Raw genomic sequence first — 17090 nt, 5'->3', positions numbered from 1 at the left:
AGTGGCGCTGCACACACAGAGAGCTGATGCAGCAAGATTATGCAATAAAAAAGAGATAGATTCTCCGTGCTTCTGACAAGAATGCAAACAGACAGTGAACGGACACAGAGAGCAGACAACTGGGGGGGAGGGGGTGCCGGGGGAAGAGGGAATAAATAAAAATAAAAATTAAAAATCTAAAAAAAAAAGAAGAAACTGAGCACAAAGAATTTGAAAACCTGAATAGAAAAATATAACAGAGTGCATGAGAATAAAAGACATGATAGGTGAGATCAGAAACACATTAAAGGAAGAACAGGTATAGCTCAGTTGGTTAAGTGCCTGTTTCCCATGTACAAGGTCCCAGGTTCAATCCCCGGTGCCTCCTATTAAAAAATAAAACAAAACAAAACAACATGTTAAAGGCATACAAAAACCTCCCAAGTACAAGGTCCTGGGCTCAATCCCCAGGACTTCTTTTTGAAAAAAAAACCAGATAATGAAATGTTAATATCAGACCAAAAAATTCATTATGCTAAGTGAAAGAAACCAGACACAAAATACTATATATTGTATGATTCCATTTATATAAAATGTAAATATAAATCAACTTATAAAGATGAAATTAGATTAGTGGTTATTTAGGACTGTGGAAGGACTGCTAAGGTGTATGGAGTTTTTCTTTTTGGAGTAATGAAATTGTTCTAAAATTTTTTGTGGTGATAAATGCACAACTATGTGATTATACCAAATAATACTGACTGTACACTTTGGATGAATTGTATGCTTTATTAATATGTACAATAAAATTTATTTGTTCTTTTTTAAAAAAAAAAGCCCTGAAGTGAGCTTACCATGTCAAATCAAAGACCTCATAACTGAATTTAAAGCAATCAAAGGGTACCAAACCCACTGGAATAGATTAGTTTAAAAACACTGGAGCAATTTGGTATTATTTATGAATTCCAAAAATAGATATTGGATTATTTTTGTAAACTGGTCTGTTCCTCTAGGTGTACTAGATTGTATTAACTGCAGTGGTTTCACTTTTACTCGATTAAATTATTGGGGCTTTGATTGGGCCACATCAGTAGGACACTGAGTCCCTGCCCCCTTGGTGGGGAGACACAAGCCATTCACCTGACAGTTTATAGCTGGCCTTGTAGAAAGAGCAGAGCAGCTGTGCCCAGAAAGAATTGAGTCCCAGGAAAGAGACGAGACTTATCCTAACCTACAGCTGATATTGGAAGAACTTGGGACCATGAAGGAAGAGGAAGGCTGAACCCTTGCAGAGACTGGCAGTCATCTTATTCCAACATGTGGCAATAGACTTTGGTGAGAGACGGTAACTTACTGTTTATGGCCTTGTGACTACAAGCTTCTACCCCAAATAAATACCCTTTGTAAAACCCAACAGATTTGTGGCACTTTGTATCAGCATCCCTTTAGCTGACTAAATACAAACATAATCTTTCTATTTTGGGGATTCATAAAATAAGTTCAAACTGCCACATGCCTATAAGTTCTAATAGTCCTGCTGTAGATTTTTGGGGTTTTCTAAATATAGGATCGTATCATCAGCAGATAACAAAAGCTTTACTTCTTTTCCAATTTTGGAGCCTTTTATTTCTTTTTCTTGCCTAACTGCTCTAGTTAGAACTACTACTAGCACCATATTGAATAACAGTAGAGAGAGTGGGTAGCCCTGTCTTGTTCCCAAACTCAGTAGAAAAGTTTTCAGTCTTTCTCCATTGAGACAATGTTACCTGTAGATTTTTCATATATGTAATTTTATCACATTGAGAAAGTTTCCTTCTATTTCTATCTTGCAGAGTGTTTTTTATCAAGAAAGGATATACCTGAGGCATGCCTCTATGGAATATGAGTGTTCATGTGGTCATGGGTGCTCTTAGTGGGTGGAGACCCCCATAATAACCGATGGAATATTGAATTCCCATCCTGGAAAGTCCTGCTACGTTCTCTAATAGAGTGGCAAGAATCTCCTGAGTACATACACAGTGCCTAGCGAAAGAGGACAGACCAATAAGCCAGGTCCTTGATAGAGATGCTGGTATTTATGAACCTTGTTTTTGTGAAATTGAAACTTAGCCTAGTAATATATATTGTCTAACAGTTACCTCCTGATCTAAGCCAAACTCAGCATATAAACTCACTACCTTCCCCCCCTATGGCACATGACTCCCGGGGATGAATCTCCCTAGCACCAAGGGATTTTTACGGAGTGCCAATTAGTGATGCATTTGGAAAAAGACCTAGATCAAAAGGGGGAAATATTAAATACAATGATTTTTATGGCTAAGAAATTTCAAAGTGAGTCAGGAGGTCATTCCAGAGCTTACATTTATGCACATCTCAGGAGGATCTGACTGCCACAGTAAACAGTGCCTCAAGCAGCGGTGCTCCTATAGCAGTTTGATATTATTTATGAATTCCAAAAAGAGATACTGATTATGTTTGTAAACTGGTATGCTTCTCTGAGCATGATACTTTTTGTATTAAATTCAAAGGTTTTATGTTTACTTGATTATGTTAAGATTAGGGCTTTGATTCAATCATGTCTCTGGTGCAGAGCTGATTCCCTGTCCCCTTGGTGGGCTATATAAATGGACACTCACTTGAGAATACAGAGAAGATACACAGAGGACGAGAGATAGCTCCAAAGACACGGCAGAGGCCCTGCTAAAGAGAGGTGAGCCATTTGCCTGATAGTTTACAGCCGACCTTGTGAAGAGACCAGAGCAGCTGAGCCCAGGAAGAAACAAGCCCTATGCCAGCCTACAGCTGAGATTAGAAGAAGCTGGGACCACAGAACCTTAAGAGGGAAGAGGAAGGCTGAACCCTCACAGATGTCACCTGCCATCTTGCTTCAACATGTGGCAAATGACTTTGGGTGAGGAAATACCTCTTACGGTACCTTGAGTTGTACACTTTAGGACCTTGTAATTGTAAGCTTTTACCCCAAATAAATACCCTTTATAAAAGCCAACAGATTTCTGGTACTCTGCATCAGCACCCCTTTGGCTGACTAACACAGCTCCTGAGGGCTCTAGAGAGATTTAGACATTATAGGCAGGGCAGACAATTCAAGGAAAATGCACCCTGTTGGAGGGCCTTGCCTTGGAATATATGATAACCTATCTCCCCATTGTATCAGTTAGATTTATTTATAATTTTCCTATACATTGTTCTTCTACTCTTTATTTGAACCTATAATTAGCACTAAACCTGTTAAATATATGTCCCAGAGACAAATCTTTTGGCTATTCATATGCCAGTTGAGCCCTGAACCTCAGCACAGTTGTGGCCAACTACTCTCCAGTTCATCAGACTCACTAAGGATAACTAACAGAAGGATAACGGACAATGTCCAGTCCAAAAAACAGAGAGTATCTATAACTGTTGGCAAGGCAGTTCCATCCACTGCCCCATGGGATCTAAGCCCCCTCCGAATCTGAAGCAGAGTGGACATCACCATCATAAAATTTTCAAGATTAAGGAATGAACAAACATAAGGGGTGAATGCAACTATGAACTAAAGTAGATTTACTATTATTATAGCAACAGAAGAACTTGTAACATTGATAAAAAGACAGTGGTCAACTAGAGGTTCTGAGGGGAGGGAAAGGGAAGAATAGGTGTAACAGGGGGCATTTTGGGGACACGAATTGTTTTGCATGACATTGCAATGACAGATACAGGCCATTAAACATTTTGTCAAAATCTATAAAATTGTTGGTGCAAAGTATAAACCATGCTACAGACCTTGGTTAGTAGCAATGCTTCAATGTGTGTTCACTAATTGTAACAAAAGTACCACATTAATGAGAAATGCTGTAAAAGGGGGAAAGTGTGAGGGGGAAGGGGGGAGTGTATGGAAATCCCCTATATTTTCGATGTACCATTTATGCAGTTAAAGCTTCTATAAATTTAAAGAATTAGTTTTTAAAAGAGAAAGAAAAGGCAGCTCTTCTATCCTTACAAAAGAAAAGATGCTGTCATTTGTCAAATGCCTTTTCTGCATCAATTGAAATGATCATCTGATTTTTCAACTTATTAATGTGATGTATTACACTGATTTTTTAAAGTTGAAACACCCATGCATACCTGGTATGAAGTCTACTTGATTGTGGTATACAATTTTTAAAAATGTATTTTTGGATTCAGTTATCAAGTATTTTGTTGAAGATTTTTGCATCTATATTCAGTAAAGAAATTGGCCTGTAATTTTCTTTAATTGTAGTATCTTCATTTGGCTTTGGTATTACAATGTTAACTTCATAGAATGAGTTTGGTAGCATTCCTTCCTGTTCAATTTTTTGGAAGAGTCTGAGCAAGACTGGTATTAGATCTTCTTTAAATGACTGGCAGAATTCACCTGTGAAGCCATCTGATCCTAGACTTTTCATTTGGGGGAAAATGAAAATTGATGGCTGTATCCATTTCTTTACCTGTGATTGGTTTGTTGATGTCTCCTATTTCATCTAGAGTCACTGTGATCTGTTCACTTGTTTCCAGAACTTTGTCCATTTCATCGATGTTGGCATACAGTTGTTCATAGCATCCTCTTATTTCTGATTGGTCAGTGGTAATATCATTCTTCTCATTTCCCATTTTATTTATTTGCATCTTCTCTCTCTTTGTTCCTTATTAATCTACCTAAAGGTTTATTGATTTTGTTGATCCTCTCAAAGAGCCACCTTTTAGGTCTGCTGATATTCTCTATTTTTTTTTTTTCCATTTATTTCTGATCTAATCTTTATTATTTCTTCCCTTCTGCTTGCTTTGGGATTGGTTTGCTGTTCTTTTTCTAGTTCCTCCAGTTGTTCAGTTAAAGCTTTGATTTTAGATCTTTCTTCTTTTTTAATAAAAGCTTTGAGGGGCTATATATTACCCTCTCAGCACTGCCTCTGTTGTATCCTGTAAGTTTTGATATGTTGTGTTCTTATTTTCATTAGTCTTGAGGTGTTTACTGATTTCTACTGCAATTTCTTATTTGACCCACTGATTAAATAAGAGCATTTTGTTTAATCTTCATATATTTGTGAATTTTCCCTTTTTTCACCTATTAATGACTAACTTTATTCTATTATGAACAGAAAAAGTGTTTTGTATAATTTCAATATTTTTAAATGTATTGTCATCTCACTTATGTCCCAGCACATGGTCTAACCTGGAGAAAGATCCATGAACACTTGAAAAGAATGTATATCCTACTGTTTGGGGGTGTAATGCTCTAAAAATGTCTACTAGGTCTCGCTCACTTATTGTAGTATTCAAGCTCTCAGTTTCCTTATCTATCCTCTGTCCTGATGGTCTATCTAATGCTAAAAAGTAGAGTACTGAAGTCTCCAACTATTACTGTAAAGGCATCTATTTCTCTTGTCAGTTTGCCAGTTTGTGTCTCATGTAGTTTGGGGCACCTTTGTTAGGTGCACAAATATTTATTATTGTTATGTCTTCTTGGTGAATCATTCCTTTTATTAATATATAGTGGGACATGACTCCCAGGGATGAGCCTCCCTGGCACCAAGGGAGCACTACCAAGTACCAGCTGATGACGTAACTAGAAAATGACCTTGAATAAAAGGTTCAACTCAGACCAGCAGAATATCTCTGTCTACATATAATAACAGGAGTTTAAAATGATTTTTGACCTAAATCAAGGGGGAAATGGAAAGGACAAATGAGTTTATATGGCTATGAGTCTCTGAAAAAGAGCCGGGAGGTTATCAGATGGGTTGCCCTTATGCACACCTGAGCAGAGTCCCAGAGACAGATAAAGTAGATACAACCCCAGGTATTGGTTTTTCTGAGAGCTACAGAGACCCACAGGTTTTATGGTCATGGCAGATGGAGTTCACTGCCATGTCAGTTGGTCCTTCTTTGGAGTTGGTGTTTCTGTGTGATGGAGCTGGACTCAGATGTGATCTCCTTTCACAACCTTTTCCTGTTACTTTACCAGAATTGTAGTTGGTGCTGGGGTTTAAGATATACCCAGGGGTTCTCAATCTCTGGACTGACCATATGATAGCCAGACCCTGAGCCTCAACAGACTTCAGCTCCTACACCCTAGTTTATTGGACTTACCCCACTCAGCTAACATGGAGTTGAAGAATGTCAACCACCACACCATGTAGCCAAGAGTGCCTACAATTGAAAGCGGGAGGATTGCATCCAGCATCCATGTGGAATCTAAGCCCCCTCTTGATATAGATGTGGAATGGACACAACCAATCCAAGGTCCACAGGATGGAGGAATAGAATATGGATTAAAGTGGACTTACTGATATTCTATTCATGAACTATTGTGATTAGTAATTGAAGAAAATGTGGCATTGGTGTGGAGAAAGTGGCCATGGTGGCTGCTGGGTGTGGGGAATGGGAGGAAGAGATGAGATGTGGAGGCGTTTTCGGGACTTGGAGTTGTCCTGGGTGGTGCTGCAGGGACAATTACCGGACATTGTAGGTCCTCCCATGGCCCACTGGATGGAACATGGGAGAGTGTGGGCTATGATATGGACCACTGACCATGAAGTGCAGCGATGCTCAGAGATGTATTCACCAAATGCAATGAATGTGTCATGATGATGGAGGAGAATGTTGCTATGGGGGGAGTAGTGTGGTGAGGGGAATGGGGGTATATGGGGACCTCATATTTTTTTAATGTAATATTTAAAAAATGAATTAATAAAAAAAATTAATATATAGTAACCTTCTTCATCTCTTATAACATTTCACATTTAAAATCTATTTTATCTGATATTAATATTACTATACCCACTCTTTTTTGATTGCCATTAGCGTGGAGTATCTTCCTCCAACCTTTCATTTTCAGCCTGATTGTGCCCTTGCATCTAAGGTGAATCTCCTGTAGACAACAAATAGATGGCTCTTATTTTTTTTAACCCATTCTATCATTCTATGTCTTTTTTCTCCCTTAAGATTTACTTTATTTATTTCTCCCCATCCCCTCATTGTTTGTACTTGCTGTGTCTTTAGGAGGCATTGGGAACTGAGCACATGACTTCCAATGTGGAAGAGAGGCACCTAAATGCTTGAGCCACTTCCGTTGCCTGCTTTGTTGTATCTGTCATTATGTTTTTTCTTCTTGTATCTCTTGTTGCATCAGTTTGCTGTACTTACCCGTCATGTCAGCCTGCTGTCTTGCTTTTTCTTTAGGAAGCACTGGGAACCTCTGCTTCCTACTTTGTTGTGTTTCTCATTATATTTTTCTTCTTGTGTCTCTTGTTATGTCATCTTTTTGTGTCAGCTTGCCGCACCTGCCCATCTCACCAGCTCGCTGTCTTCTTTAGGAGGCACCAGGAACCAAAACATGGACCTTCCATGTGGTAGGCAGGAGCTCAGTCACTTGAGCAACATCTGCTTCCCAGTCTATGTCTTTTAATTAGGGAGTTCAATTCATTAACATTCAGGGTTACTACTATGAAGGCGTTATGTACTTCATCCATTTTATCCTTTGGCTTTATATTGTCATATCTTACTATTGCCTGCCTTTAAACCCTTTCCATTTCTCTTACTTATGTTCTTCACTTCTACACTTTTCTCCAGAGCTCTTGCCCTTGTCTTTTCATTTCAGGCTGTAACACATCCTTTAGTATCTCTTGTAGATTCAGTCTCTTGGTAACATACTCTCTCAGTTTTGTAACAATTTTAAACTCTCTTCATTTCTGAAGGATAGTTTTGCCAGATAAAGCATTCTTGGCTGGCAGTTTTTCTCTTTCAGTACCTTAAATATATCATACCACTGCTTTCTTGCCTTCATAGTTTCTGATGAGATTAGCACTTCACCTAAGCCTTATTGAGGCTTCCTTGAAAGTAATACATGCTTTGCTCTTGTTGCTCTCAAAATCCTCTCCTTATCTTTGGCCTTTGATAATGTGAACAGTAGATGTCTTGGAGTAGGTCTACTAAGATTTACTGTCTGGGGTACATGGTCCTTCTTGAATATTGACATTCTTGTCTTTCATAAGAGTTGGAAATTTTTCAATCAGTATTTTCTCAAATATTCTTTCTACCCCCTTTCCATTCTCTTCTCCTTCTGGGGCACCTATAACACATGTGTCTGTGAGTTTAATGTTGTCGTTCAATTCCCTGTGACCCTGTTCAAATTTTTGCATTCTTTTCTGTCCTCCTATCTTTTCAGGGTTCAAATGTTCTGTCTTCAAATTCACTTTTTCGTTCTTCTAACATTTCAAATCTGCTGTTATATGCCTCTAATGTGGTTTTGTTTTTGTTGTTTTTAATAGACACTTTTTAAAAAGATTTATTTATTTATCCCCCCTCCCCTGCTGTCTGCTCTCTGTGTCCATTCACTGTGTATTCTTCTGTGTCTGCTTGTGTTCTCATCAGGCAGCAATGGGGATCTGTGTCTCTTTTTGTTGCATCATCTTGCTGCGTCAGCTCTCGGTGTGTGTGGCACTACTCTTGGGTGGGCTGCAGTTTCACACAGGATGGCTCTCCTTGCACAGGGGCCACTCCTTGAGCAGGGGCACCTTATGTGGGGGCATCCCTACGTGGGTCGGCACTCCTTGTGTGAAGCAGCACTGCGCATGGGCCAGCTCACCACACAAGCTAGGAGTCCCTGGGTATCGAACCCTTGGACCTCCTATAGGATATGCGGACACTCTATCTGTTGAGCCATATCTGCTTCCCTTTAATAGACACTTGATTATGTTCATTTTATTACTACATTTTTAAGGGTTGTGAAGGGGAAATGTTTTTTAAACAAATCAATTTTATTGATACATATTAATAAAGCTTAAATCCTCTAATGTGTTTATCCTTGGTTTTTCCTTTAGGTGGGCCATATCTTTCTGTTTCTTAGCATGGGTTGTTTTGTTGATATGTAGGCATCTATATATATTGGTGATTTTGTTCTGTTGATCGATTTCTGTCTCTTGCCTAGTAGTTTTATTTCACAGCTCTCCTTTGATTTCTAGTTTAATTTTTTCTAAAACTTTAATATTGCCAATTCTTAACAATTCATCACTCGAATACTGCCTCAAGGCCACTGTTAAACAGGTCTACCAGCTACATTAACCAGCACAAGAACGCACATAGCCTCCTGGGACCCTTTTCATTTAGCTCATCTTGGTGACCTAATGCAGTTCCCTGATAAACTGCCCAGGAGACTTATACTGAGGGGACAGGGAGCTCCAGCCATGGCTAGCATGGGTGCAGAAGGCGTGGCATGGCAACAAAGTGGCAGTTACTATTGTTTACATGGCTTTTATGAATGTTATAAGCATGAGTCAAGAGATGTGGACTACCTGAGAATCAGGGAGAGGTCTCCTCTTAACAAAAAAGAAACTTAAAACCTAGTACCAGATAATAATCATTTGTATTTTGTAAAATTTTTATCACAATACAAATATGCTAGATGTTAACCTCTTATAAAACAATTCAAAAACTAAATATAATAAGATTTCTCCATTGAAAAGCACATAAATCTTTCATAGTCTTAAGTTTCATGTAGGAAATATGCTTGACCCCTAAGAAACCCATAACCTTTCAGGATCTTTTATAAATCGTATTATTATAACGACTTGCTTACAACAGCAAGTCAAATAGGATAAAGATGTTTAAGAGAAATGATGATAATTGTCCTTCTCTCTGCACTCTGAAGTAACATTGAGAATACTGCTCTGTGCCTGTTCACACACACACACACACCCCTACAAATACAACCAGGTGTCTTCTTACTTATAAAGAAAAAGAATGGAATCATGCTATAAATATATTGCTAAAAAGACACTTGTTTCCCTGGAGACCTGAGAAATAGTCCACTTTAAATATAAATCAGAGCTCCAAAGCCTAGAGAAAAGGAAGCAGAAGTCTTTTGGGTTCACAGAGCCATTATCTCAGATAGGACTCAAAAGCCCTTTGTTGTTTTAATTATGAAAATCACCATCCACAACATGAACAGAAGACAGTGTGCTTCAAAAAAGTGCTGTCATTCCAATGGGGCCTGAAAGGTTTAGACAGAAACATGTTTGTCTGTGGCTGTGCTGCTCACACAGAGCATGCCACAGGTATGGGCTATTCACTTCAGGTCCCAGGAATCCTCTGCTTCAGAGCTGACACCTGAAGTAGCCAAACCTTAAGGAGCTCAAGAGGATGGAAGCCACACAGATGCGCTTTTCCCCGTCTTGGGAGTGTGAGCTGGGAATCACTGTGAAATCGAGCGATCAGAATCAGATGCCTAAAGCTGACATGAAAAGGATCCAACAAGAGACGTTATGAAGTAGACTGAAACTGTTGACTCCCAAATCTGAGGAACATATACTTTTGTACATTTTTTAAAGTTCTGGGAATAATTTCTAAACCTTAGGCTGGAAAACACTGTATTAAGACATTTTATTCCCTGATATTGGTTTAAACCCTTATTCTGACCCTGGGCAGTACAGGATGGCCCTACTTGATAAGCCAAGAGCTCATTCTCCAGTCTGTCCTACTTTTCACAAACCAGACAGCCTCTTCTGACTGCAATGCTAAGAGCGCAGAGTGGACAGCCCCACCTGTGCAGGAAGTGAAGCTTGTGCATGGCGGCAAGGCCCGCGGCGATCTCACACGCCATCCTCTGCAGCAGCATCGTCTGCGAATCCCCTCGCATGTGCTCCTGCTCATTGCGCAGATATGCCTTCAGATCACCCTGCAAAAATCAATACATTTTAGTTTCAAAGTGGACTACACTAACAAACTGAGCGGTTAAACATGTGCCTTAACATTATTAAGATGACTTGTCACAAATTATTTAAGTCTGAGCTTATGAAGAATCTAAGTGACCAAGTTTCAAAGTTATAATAAGCAAATCCAACCACATGTTTCAAAAGTATAGGACACTGGGAAGAGGATGTGGCTCAAGTAATTGGGCTCCCGTCTACCATACGGGAGGCCCTGGGTTTGATTTCCGGGGCCTCCTGGTGAAGGTAAGCTGGCCAGTGCTGCCCCGAGAACTGAGAGCAGACAGGGAGTGCAAACAAGGGGGAGGGGTGAATAAGTAAATAAAGTTAAAAAAAAAAAGTATAGGTAAGTAGACTTGGTTCAATGGATAGTGTCCGCCTACCACATGGGAGGTCCAGAGTTCAAACCCAGGGCCTCCTTGACCCGTGTGCAGCTGGCCCATGCACAGTGCTGATGCGCTCAAGGAGTGCCCTGCCACACAGGGGTGTCCCCCACATAGGGGAGCCCCACATGCAAGGAGTGTGCCCCGTAAGGAGAGCTGCCCAGCGCAAAAGAAAGTTCAGCCTGGCCAGGAGTGGCGCCGCACACACAGAGAGCTGACACAACAAGATGACTTGACAAAAAGAAACACAGATTCCTGGTGCCATGACAAGAACACAAGCGGACACAGAAGAACACACAGTGAATGGACACAGAGAACAGACAACTGGGGTGGGAGAGAGGGGAGGGCAGAGGAAAAAAAGTATAGAACACTATCTTATCAGGGACATTCTAATTAGATTAAAGAGTTCACCTTTGTTATGTAAATACATGTAAAATGAACAGTAAAGACAAGATAATTTTGTGATACTACACAGAGTAAACTAAGTGTAGAAATAGAGAAGACAGGAAGAAACCTGGCCAACAACTACCAGCTGTGCCACAAAGGGCACCGCCGGGCCCCACCTAAACACTGAGTAGCAGTGGAGAGGGAAATACGAAAAAAGGGAAAAAGGCTCACCCAGTGGTAGCAACAAGTGCCTCAGGTCCCTGCCAGCTTTCCCAGGCCTGTGTTGCCCACAGACCACTGTGAGAAAGAACAACCTGGCTGCCCCGGGAGAATTCAAGAAGTTAATAAGCCTATTCCAAGGAGAGGAGCATGAACAGGAAAATGAACAAACTCCTACTTAGACAACCAATACACAAAAATGGGAATGCTGACTTCCCTGTGCTACCTGACCTTATTATTTCATGACTTCAGTTTAGGACCGTACATTCTAACGTAACTGGTAGGCTCCCTCTGAGAACTGAAATGCGCTTCACCCCCAGTGTCAGTGACCTGAACGTGAATGACGACAGCAGCAGCTGCCAGCTGAGCCGTGGATCTGTGCTGGCCATTGTGTGAGGTGTTTCACACACGTTCGCTCAGATAACTCACACCATTTGAGATGCTTTACAGATGTGAACTGAGGCTTGGTGAGGTTGAGACACTTGTCCACAGCCACAGAGAAAATAAATGTAGAGAGAGACTTGTACTTTTCAGTTTACCAACTTGTCAAGAAAATTCAATTTAGCAAATGAACTAAATTAGTATGGAGGCTAAATTGATTTGTTTTATAAGAATGCATGCAAAATAACTTAAAATAGAAGAACAATGGCATCAACCTGTAGAATTCTGCCAAGAGCCAGGTGTCACTGCTCTATGCCAGGAAGGACCAGTGCGTGCCCTCAGCACCTGCAGGACCCCTGTCCACAGCGCTGTCCTCACTCCTCACACTGATTTCCAATACTGGGCATTCATTCCCCTTTCTTCCCACTGGCATTACAAATTACTCCAGAGGAAAATAGACATATTTTCCTATTAATTTTTAATATTTTCCAACATCAATATCAATGGATATGTTCACTTACATTAATGAGCAAATCCAAAGTGAAACAAGATACACCACGACTTTACTTATTCATCAGACATGAATGACTTCTTTACTGAATTGCATAATACCTTTGAATAATGGAAGAATAGCTCCATAATCCTTGTGTGCTATTCAAAATGTAATAGCTGCAGATAAAATATGTTTATGTTTAATTTACATTATTCCCTATCATTTTATTAATTCTAGAAAATCAACAAAACAATGTATTTCTAGAGATAACATTTGCCAATTTCCCTTTGGTAAATCACCAAGACAGATTTCAACCTGCCAACATGACATCATGATCATTTTGCACCAGTAAAAGAGATCTATATTTCACCATACAGATACAAGAGATTTAAATAATCTCAAGAATATACGTTAGGGCAGAATTTAGGAAAAAATAAGAATTGAGCTTTGAGAAGGTATTGTTTTTATTTATAAATATAATTACCTAATTGTAGGCTATTACACAATTTAATATTTAATAAACTCTATCAACACCTTTAAAAATATATACATATATATACCCCCTCCACAAAGACATTACCAACAACCAAAAAACCAAAAACATATGCATTGCTCTTCACCCCTCCACCCTCCAGGCTAGGCTCTATCCAACATGGGAGTTAGGGGAATAAAGAATGATCCCGATGACAATGAAATCAACCCTGAAAAATTCTAGCAAAAAAACTCAGGGCTCCAAGCAAATGGGATGTTCCTAAGGTAGCCCATATGGAAACTAAATATGGAAATAAACACTTAAAAGTTTATTTATTAATACATCACCAATGAAGTGACAACTCAAATTCATTGGCCTAATCCCTTTCCTGCAATATCCATCTGAGGAAAAACTTATTCTCACACAAAAGGATGACTATGCCATGCTGTATCTGGCCTGTTTTCAAAACACACAGTAGTTGCTGGCAAGCAGGGAACCCTCAGTGACCTTCCCAGGACAGCAGAGGACGGGCAGAGTGGGGGCTCTTAAAATATCTTTTCTCAGCAACATCCTACTTCCCAAATCTCACTAGAAGATAAAATGTAATAAAGAGAAGTGTACTTTACTTAAAATGTTAATAACAAATGTACCACACTAATGAAAGACGTTGTTAATGTGGGAAAGTGTGGGAGGGGGAGGGGGTGGGGTATAAGGAAATCCCTTATATTTTTGGTATAACATTTACATAATCTAAAGCTTCTTTAAATAAATATATATATATATATTTTAATGTTAAAATTCGTAATGTTTTCAGATTGGCAAAAACTAAAAGGTCTCCCTCTGCTGGGAAGATAAGGTAGCAGAATCTAGCCAAAAATATACCTAACTTGAGAATGAGGAATTAAGATCAAAGATTCCTGAGAAGACTGATCACTATTTCTCAAGGATGACTTCTGATGGACTGCGTAGGATCGAGGGTTGGTTCTATGTTCCAGAAAGCTCCTCAGAGCTCTACTGATACCACAGTTTACAATAAATATAAATACGGTCTTTAATGACTTCATGACTTTCTAGGACAAGAAAGAAGCAACTCAAGATTCATGAACATTTCCAAAGAAAAATTAGCATAAAGTTTTTAATTTCAGTAAAAATCTTCATAATAAGCAAGTATTAAAAATCAAATAAGGGAAGCAGGTTTGACTCAACTGATAAGAGTTGTCTGTCTGCCTACCTCATGGGAGGTCCAGGGGTTCAAACCCAGGGCCTCCTGACCCATGTGGTAAGCTGGCCCGTGCCCAATGCTGATGTGTGCAAGGAGTGCCGTGCCATGCAGGGGTGTCCCCCATGTACGGGAGCCCCATGCATGAAGAGTGCGCATGAAAAAAGTGCAGCCCGCCCAGGAGTGGCGCTGCACACACGGAGAGCGGACACAGCAAGATGACACAACAAAAAGAGATACAGATTCCCGGTGCTGCTGACAAGAATGCAAGTGGACACAGAAGAACACACAGGGAATGGACACAGAGAGCAGACAAGGGCGGGGTGGGAAGGGGAGAGAAATTGAAAAAAAAAAAATCAACTAAAATCAAGAGAAAAAAATTAAAAGAAAAAAAAAAATCAATTCTATTCCAAACAGACAAATCTATATTTAGATAGCTGTTTATTTTATTTATGTCTTGACGTTTAGCAGGTGGACACTGATTACTACTTTGGATCATTAAAGGAAAAAAAACAGCCATCAAGAACAACAGTGCATTCTGAATTAAAATAAAGTTTCCTTTACCAAGTTTTAAAAATTCCTCAGAATCCCACAACCACCCCCATAAAAAATCCAAAAAACAAAAAAAAAACCTCCAAACAAAAATGACGGACACTAGATGGCAGCAAAGTGCTTATCCTAAGAACACAGATAACAGAAAAGCAACTTGAAATTACTTCTTGGAAAGGACTCAGTCAAGGATCTTTGAATGGATTATAAGCATACTCTTAAATTCCAACATAAACCGCCACAAGAGTTTTATCCGACTTTTTGCAGAACACTCAGAGTAATGGATTAATTTCAATACAATGTAAAAACTCAACAAATTGAAAAACTGTACACTTCTATGTGAAATAGGATTAAAAAAATTTTTTTTAAATTTTTAAACAAAAATTTTAATGAAAAGACTAAAGAATTAATGAAAGATTAAAGAGGACAAAGCAGCCACAGACCCACCCCCCAGCAGATGAGCACTCCAGAGGGAGCAGGGACGCTCTGCCTCGTCACACCTCCCCTTCAGCCAGAGGCTGTTCCTGCTCTCTCAGAAGTGCTGTTCTGATGGTGGTTGTTTCACCACCACCCAAGCTCCCCACACAGGGAGGCCTGTACTGTTACGCACAGCATTTTCTTTTTTGTTTTTATGGATTATTCACCTCTTACTTTTCTAAATTCAAATCTCCTCGCGATTCCATCTCTTCTCCCTGCTCCAACGCCAAACACCTCTCAGGCACACCAAACAAAAATGGAAACAAGCCTCCCTCGGCCCTTGCTACCCTCCTGCTACCATCCCGCGTTGGACATCTTTACAGCAAACCTCCTACGATTATGTCTGCTCTGCTGGCGCCACTCCCTCGTCGCCCGCCCTCTCATGAACCCCTTAACTGCTCCAAACAGGCTTTCACCCCACACTCAACTGCAACTGCTGCTCTCAGGGGCCCCAACGACTGCCTTTGCCAAATCCAACAGTCAGTTCTGGCGTCAACGCACCAGCACTGTCTTTCTTTCCCTGGCTTCAGGGACAACTCCGGCTCGGGGGTGTTGCCTATCTCACCAGCCACTCCTCAGCCTCCTTTGCTGGCACTTCTTCCTCCTCCTCCTGACGGGAAGCAGATGCCCCAGGGCTCTTCCCTTAGTCCTCCTCACCCTGGATACTCACCTCCCAGGAGACTTAAGCCACCCTCTTGGCTTTATTTCTTTATTTTAAAAAGATTTATTATTTATTTATTTCTCTCCCCGTATACCCCACCCCCCTCGCCAGTTGTCTGTTCTCTGTATCTATTTGCTGCGTGCTATTCTTTGTCTGCTTCTGTTGTTGTCAGCGGCACAGGAATCTATGTTTCTTTTTGTTGCATCATCTTGTTGTGTCAGCTCTCCGTGTGTGCGGCACCATTCCTGGGCAGGCTGAACTTTCTTTGGTGCTGGGCGGCTCTCCTTACGGGGTGCACTCCTTGTGCGTGGGGCTCCCCTATGCAGGGACACCCCTGTTTGGCACGGCACTCCTTGCACGCATCAGCACTGCACATGGGCCAGCTCCACACGAGTCAAGGAGGCCCGGGATTTGAACCGTGGACCTCCCATGTGGTAGACGGACGCCCTAACCACTGGGCCAAGTCCGCTTCCCCCTCTTGGCTTTAAAATCCACCTCTCAGAGAAGTGGATGTGGCTCAAGCAACTGGGCTCCTGCCTAGCGCAGGGGAGGTCCCTGGTTTGGTTCCCAGTGCCTCCTAAAGAAGACAGTGAACTGGTTCCACAGGCAGGTGCAGCAAGCTGACACAACAAGACACACAAGAAGAAAAACATGAGAGACACAACAAAGCAGGGAATGAAGGTGACTCAAGCCATTAGGCACCTCCCTCCCACATCAGAGGTCCTGGGTTCAGTTCCCAGTCCCTCCTAAAGAAACAAGGAAGACAGACAGACACAGCAAATGCAAACGACGAGAGGGTGGGGAGAAATAAATAAAATAAATCTTAAAAAAAAAAATCTAATTCTCAAATACATCTCTCTGGCCCAAACCCTTTTCTGAGACTCCAGACTCATCTGTTCAACTGCTGATTTGACATATCTCAAACCTAAATGTCAAGTACTTCTCAGAAGCTTTGAACAACCAGCAAGACCTGGAAGAAACATCTTTCTGAAAGCTCCAGAAAACAGCTGAAGGACTGCAGTAACAGGACATTAAGAAAAATCAAGAAAAAGTCTACTTAAAAGCAGGAGGATCTTGTGGTGCCTGCCTGGACAGACCCTCCCCAGCCCTCTACCAGCTAGCTTCCAGTGGGGGTTCCCTGGTTCC

At 40.7% G+C, this 17090-nt stretch overlaps 1 protein-coding gene across 1 annotated transcript in view; it reads right to left on the bottom strand.

Moving 5' to 3' along the window:
- Positions 1–17090, bottom strand: part of LMTK2 (lemur tyrosine kinase 2) — a 141810-nt gene that overhangs the window by 41073 nt on the left and 83647 nt on the right. The window contains exon 7 of the mRNA XM_004459718.3: positions 10539–10672. Coding sequence (XP_004459775.2) covers positions 10539–10672 — 134 coding nt within the window. The remainder of the gene's footprint in view (positions 1–10538; positions 10673–17090) is intronic.

This window comes from Dasypus novemcinctus, chromosome 23 (assembly GCF_030445035.2).
Source record: "Dasypus novemcinctus isolate mDasNov1 chromosome 23, mDasNov1.1.hap2, whole genome shotgun sequence".
Taxonomy (NCBI): Eukaryota; Metazoa; Chordata; class Mammalia; order Cingulata; family Dasypodidae; genus Dasypus; species Dasypus novemcinctus.
This window is presented reverse-complemented; position numbering and strand designations above follow the sequence as displayed.